The 6,154-nt window shown below is 41.8% G+C and overlaps 1 protein-coding gene across 1 annotated transcript; it reads left to right on the top strand.

Moving 5' to 3' along the window:
* The first annotated feature begins 3,191 nt into the window (after positions 1-3,191).
* LOC306740352 (eotaxin-like) lies at positions 3,192-4,106 on the top strand. Its single transcript, XM_079222488.1, has 4 exons — positions 3,192-3,300; positions 3,406-3,520; positions 3,637-3,750; positions 3,852-4,106. Exons 1-3 carry the CDS (start codon positions 3,240-3,242, stop codon positions 3,743-3,745), a joined length of 285 nt encoding a protein of 94 aa, XP_079078614.1. The 5' UTR covers positions 3,192-3,239; the 3' UTR covers positions 3,746-3,750; positions 3,852-4,106.
* Positions 4,107-6,154: the final 2,048 nt, after the last annotated feature.

Raw genomic sequence — 6,154 nt, 5'->3', positions numbered from 1 at the left:
CAAGCCGTCAACAGACGACGTTAGCCTCAAGCTATTTAGCTCCTTAGCATTTTTTGGCAGCTAAAGCACATGTGTTGGTCTTGAAAGCTAACGTTGCTCAGTTGCAGCATAGTCTTGTCTAAAGCGTTAGCTATAACAACGTCATATGTTATTATATGTCAAGGGTGTTGGCTTGTTTGCTTTTCTTTGGAGATCAATGTAGCTTTAAAGTGACAATGCGTATGTGTTTTATGCAATTAACTAACTGTCATGAATTGGTATCATAAAGTAAAAATAAACAACACTAACGGTCTACAGCCATGCTAGCAGCTCAGTGAGGATGTGCTACAGCAGCATGCTAACATTCTCAAAATGACATTTTTTGTCATAAAATTTACATTTTTTACCTGGTGATGGCATAAATCAGCGGGTCACCAAAGTTATTACACTTCATCATGAGGGGGGATTTGAATGTGTGTGCCAAACTTCATGGCAAACAACTTCCTGGTGGTGCTACAGGAAAACTCAGGCACACTTAAGTCAAGAGGATTCACCCTCTGGGGACCACGAATGACTAAATAAATGTAATTATAATCTGTCAAATAGTTGTTGTGACCGGCATTATACATGATAAAAAGCCCACTGATGAGAGTTTTTACATTAGCGGTGCAGTTTAGGCTTTTTTGGAAGAAATGCTTTGGTGACATACGACATATTTGGCAGCAGCAACAGCAGTAGATGAAAATTATTAGAATAATAAACTACCGTAAAACGACCGTGGCTGGACAGACACACAGCACCACCACCAAAAGGTGAAATGATATCAATGTATCTGTGCAGTGTAGAAACTGAACATTTAATGGTGATTTAAATTTAGTCTTTGATTTCTGCCACAGATTGGATTTGGCTGTTTCATTCGGTGGAAACACCACACATTCATGTGTGTGCATATTTCTGAAGGGATAAATATAATTGCCAATTTGAGTAGTTCCTTAATCCGGCAAAAGTGAGTGTCTTCTAGGAACTCAAAACTGTGGCTCTCAGCCAGCCATCGACCAGAATATTCTGTGAAACAGGAGCACAACAAAAATTAAAAAATAAAACTTGTTGCACATCGGACTAAAGTAAAACGTGCTTCATTCAGTTTCGCTCTGAAACACTCAGATTCGCATCGTTACCCTCCGTCTACATTTAATCCACCATCACTCCTGGCGCCTCGTGTTGTGTGATGACTCAGCAGACTGTTCAGATGCATGAGCGGCCTCGCGCCCTGCAGCTACGACTGAATCAAAGTTGCAGAGAAACGAGAGGATGACAGACTTATAAGTGGGGCGAAGAGGGAGAGACCGTTTAATGAGCACTTAAAAGGGAAACTTGATGTGTTGATTGTAAATGTAGTCAATTGAAGCGTTAAAGTCAGAGCGTGCTATATTGACCCAGAAAGCTGAGTGCTTACATGTACTGGGATAGATTGCCTGTGAAACTCTGGCACGTGGAGGATCTTCGATCTAAAACTGAATGTTATGCTTATTCAAAGGAAGACAACAAAAAACAGTGGCGACAGTGAAGACAGTGGAGACAGTGGAAACAGTGGAGACAGTGGAAACAGTGGAGACAGTGGAAACAGACGCTAGTAGGCGATGCTTCCTGTGAAATATCCTCGAATGACCCGTCCCTCATGTATTGAAGGTTGCATCACTCTTGGCAAAACCCAACTCCTCAGGCGGGAAAAGTCTGTCTCCTGTGGCTCAACGACTCCCACACTCACAGATCGCACTCGCATGCATGCACACACATGCATGAACACTGACAAAATCCCCAAACTCTGAATGTGTTTCATGATCGTGTTCTACGACTTCAGTGACTTTGCTGTTTAAGTCATAACTTGTACAAAATGTTGAGATGAGTGTGTGTTAAAAACTACTGTTGAGAGGATTCTAAAATAAAGTTTTATATTATTTTGTAACCTCTAGTTTCTGTCTTTCATTAACACTGAAACACATCTGCATCCTCTGCAGAGCTTCTGCAACAAATATGAACAGATCCAAACACACGAATATTTCTGAATAAACCATATTTTAAACAGATGAGTGCACTTGTTCAGCAGCTCTTTGCTGTTAGTCTTCTCACTCAGAAAGGTGGAACTGGTTATACAGTTATGAACATCTTGGTCACAATGTGCTGAATAAGGGAACAGCAGGCTGACGGGATCAGTCCAGAGATGTATTGAAGGAAGATATGCTTCCTGGCAGCTGAAGGCCCATGAGCGAATATTTCTACTTTATTTTGTTGTCTAGTACAACAATAAAGTTATGTCTCATCTAAAATCACAAAACTGAGCATGAGCATATCAGCAGAGCAACAGCAATTACTTTCAGGTAACAGAAATGATGCCATGCCTCAGATGCACCTTTCAAATAAACTGACATTTTTAACAGCTTTCAATAATCATTCATCTTTTCAATAATCAAAACCGAAATAGGAAAATATCTTTGGCTTTTTGTGGAGGGAACCAGTGAGATGATAACTTCCTTATTAGTTTAAAAAAATACATCATCCTGCAGCACTTTATAGAGCCACTGAAACTCTACACACTTTAACATTTGAGACATTCTATAATAACATTATTATCAACTATCAAGAGTTGTGTCTCTGTTCCAAACTGTGTGCTAATTGGGTCAAGTTTATTTCATATTGGTCACTGCAGCTTTTAAAGTAATTTTCACTGGCACAATAACATGTTTTGAAGAGAAATGCAGAATTCATTGGATTGTAAAATAGTGAGGTGTAAAGATATTAAATGTTGGCATAACACATTCACAGTAGAACATAAAAACACACTCAGAGTATTTGCTGACTTATACTTCATGTAAAGTCTCGTCGTAGTGCATGCATGGACTGTATGAAGCGTGGGAGGTATTTCTCATGAAAGACAGACGTGCTGATGAAGATCCACCTCAGGGAAACTTCTGGAAAGACATGCTGGAGGGGAAAAAGAAAAAAAAAGCAGTTGGAAGGAATCAAAGAGAGAGAGAGAAGAGGCGTGAGCAGGAAATTGTTTGGGAACGTGCGAGGAGTCGGTCCCGGAGCCAAACTCTTCCTCCCACTTCCAGTCAATGAGCACCCTTCTTACTTTCACTTTCCCTGCACAGCTGTATAAATACACCTGCAGCTCTCTCCTCACAGCAGCACCTTCACCCTCCTGAAGAGACTCGCTGAAGCCTGAGCTCAGAGCCACGAAGACACGAGAGACGAGAGACATGGCCTCCACGACTGCAGCGCTCCTCCTGCTGGGACTCCTCTGTGTTGGGTTTGCATCCGGTGAGACTCCTCCACCTTTCACGGCCTCCGTACACATGTCTGTTGATTTCCTCCTCCCGTTCCACATGTTGCGTCCTCTGACTCTGTCTCTCCGTCCTCCTGCAGCTGAGATCGCGGTGGACTGCTGTCTGGCGGTCTCCGAGAAGCCCATGCCGCTCCAGCGCCTCCAAAGCTACACCATTCAGGAAGCTGGGAAGGGATGCAAAATCAGCGCCACCGGGTGAGTGGTCACATGTTCCCACAGTGGGATGATAACTAGGCAGAGAGGGAATTTTCCTTCTGATTATTTGGTTTCATCTCTGATCTCGCTCATCCGTCTCTCGTCTGCTTCCACAGGTTCATCACAAAGCTCGGAAGGACTCTGTGCGTCTCCCACCCCAGCGATAAAGCCTGGGTGAAGAACTACATCAAGTACCTGGATGAGAAGAGAACAAGAGCTCACTAAATCAGGTACAAATGCGAACAAACACCTTCATTCTCCATCAGTCTAACGCACAGCGTCTCTTTAAAAGCTTCGACCGACGGCTCATCGCTTCACTTCCTGTCTGCAGGTGCGGAGAGGAGAGGACTCTGGGAAAAAGGCGGCTGAAGATCAAGAAGGACCGACTCTCGACTGAGAGACGAGAGACATTCCCAGATCAACGCAGTTTGAGAAGATCTTATTTATTATGATTTACGAACCAGACGGTGCTGAACGTGCCGCTCTGAGTGTGTTTCATGATCGTGTTCTACGACTTCAGTGACTTTGCTGTTTGAGTCATAACTTGTACAAAATGTTAAGATGAGTGTGTTAAAAACTACTGTTGAGAGGATTCTAAAATAAAGTTTTATATTATTTTGTAACCTCTAGTTTCCGTCTTTCATTAACACTGAAACACATCTGCATCCTCTGCAGAGATTCTGCAACAAATATGAACAGATCCAAACACATGAATATTTCTGAATAAACCATATTTTAAACAGATGAGTGCACTTGTTCAGCAGCTCTTTGCTGTTAGTCTTCTCACTCAGAAAGGTGGAACTGGTTATACAGTTATGAACAAAGCAGGAAACACATGATGGTAAAGAAAGCAGCCACTGGTCTGGCATAGAATGAAGAGAACTTGGTCAGTAATGTCCAATAGAGAGTCCTAAACCCTCACGGACTTTGCCTCAGGGAATTACCCACAATTCATAGCGTTGTGACAATGACGGGGAAGCCCAGAGGTGTAAAAACATTTTTTTTAAAGGGTGAACAAAGCATATTAAAGATGAGAGATAAAAACACATGACACATATTACAGACCTCACATCCTTTCAGACCCTCTCACACGCCACTATTGACTGTATTCTGTATTCAAGGTTGTCTCCTTATTTCCACATATAGTGAGTGATTATATTAATTCCCAACATTTATGAGAATAAGCTGTTATTGAAAGATAACAGGAAGTCCTTCCAACTCCGTTTGACCGTTTGCCTGTCTGGGCTCACAGCCACAAGGCCAAAGAACAATGTCCGAGAGCATCCTGTGGAGTTTCCCACAATGCATCTGGTGCTGCATGAGGTCACCACGGACCAGCCAAACACTATTAGTAGTATTTCATTTGAACTATATTCACCTGGAAGAGATCTGCTGTGGATGCTCTTTTTAAAGCAAACTACAGCAAAATGCACTGCAAAGTTCTAAAAATAGAAGTACTCCCAGGATTCTTTTTCGAATGAAATATTTAGCAGTATAATATTGGATTATTATTGTTATAAAGTCACTTTTGAATATTGCAGCCAGTTGAGGTGTAGCTATGTTAATGTACTGTTGGTTAATTGACTCTTTATAACAAAAAAACACATGTATTTTGTTTGTAAAACTTTATAAATGATCATACAATCTTACAGCCTCAGATTAAAGCAGCTCCAACCTGTATGTTTAACTATGTGTATGTTGGAGTATTTAAGCGTCTTTCAGCTTTTTGCTGAGTGGGATTTTTTCGGGCTGCAAATTAAACCGTTTTGGTTCACACAACCCCAAATGACAGCTGATTCTGTTCTGTGTCTGCTGAGTGTGCAACATGTTCACCATACACCGCATGAGGTGTTGAAATGCTGAAATGCTACGTTCACCTCTTGTTGCACCTCCACAGATGAGGCCGAGTCATATTTTTGTGGGTTTAAATGCATTAAAGTTCATTTAAGTTCAAGCTCACGCAACTTGTTAAAAATAAATTGCTTTATTGGAGCTGCATGACTATTGAAGTTGGCGCAGCAAGTAAAGAAATAGTCCCCTGAAGCCTTCAAAGGCACCTCAGGGAAGGTAAAACATGTCCTCTCCTGTCGGGACAGGGTGCAGAGGTGTGATGACATGCTCGGAATTAAAACACTCCTCAGGGATTGTTGTCTGGATTCCTGCCAGATCTTCAGGTCCATCCACTTTCTATTATCGTTTTCCCGTAAATGCTCCAGTGGGGAAAGTCCAAGAGAGTAAATACGGCCGACAGATAAGGCAAACACCCAGCTGGAGATTTACAAGAAAGAGAAACTCTGTCTGTAAATGCTCCATCGGCACACACAGAGTGGGACTGAACCGTGATGATGCAACAAGGTCAGCCTGAGAAATTAATCTTATAGCAAACAAATGAAAACAATGGGTCTATTTATTAAAGACCAACCCTCATTCAGACTGAAGCTTCTGCAGAACAGTAGGTGAGGAAGAGAAAGTCTCTCTTTGCGTAATGTGGCGGTGTCAGTTTCACAGGAATCAATCAACAAAAGGAAGTGAAATTGTGTAACAATGCAATGGTTTATTCCTACTTTGGGTTTGGATTCATTTTAATAATAAGTACGATAATAACATCCACTGTGCTATGTGATCGAACTAGAA

Source organism: Taurulus bubalis (assembly GCF_910589615.1).
Source record: "Taurulus bubalis genome assembly, chromosome: 8".
NCBI classification, from domain to species: domain Eukaryota; kingdom Metazoa; phylum Chordata; class Actinopteri; order Perciformes; family Cottidae; genus Taurulus; species Taurulus bubalis.
Note: the sequence above shows the minus strand (reverse complement) of the source record. Positions and strands in the feature narration are given on the sequence as shown.

What these genes read in the sequence shown, in the direction of transcription:
- LOC306740352 (XM_079222488.1), top strand. Translation starts at nt 3,240, where the DNA reads ATGGCCTCCACGACTGCAGCGCTCCTCCTGCTGGGACTCCTCTGTGTT. An exon ending in CTGTGTTGGGTTTGCATCCG is followed by an intron (nt 3,301 to 3,405) that starts GTGAGACTCCTC and finishes GTCCTCCTGCAG; the next exon opens with CTGAGATCGCGGTGGACTGC. An exon ending in TGCAAAATCAGCGCCACCGG is followed by an intron (nt 3,521 to 3,636) that starts GTGAGTGGTCAC and finishes CTGCTTCCACAG; the next exon opens with GTTCATCACAAAGCTCGGAA.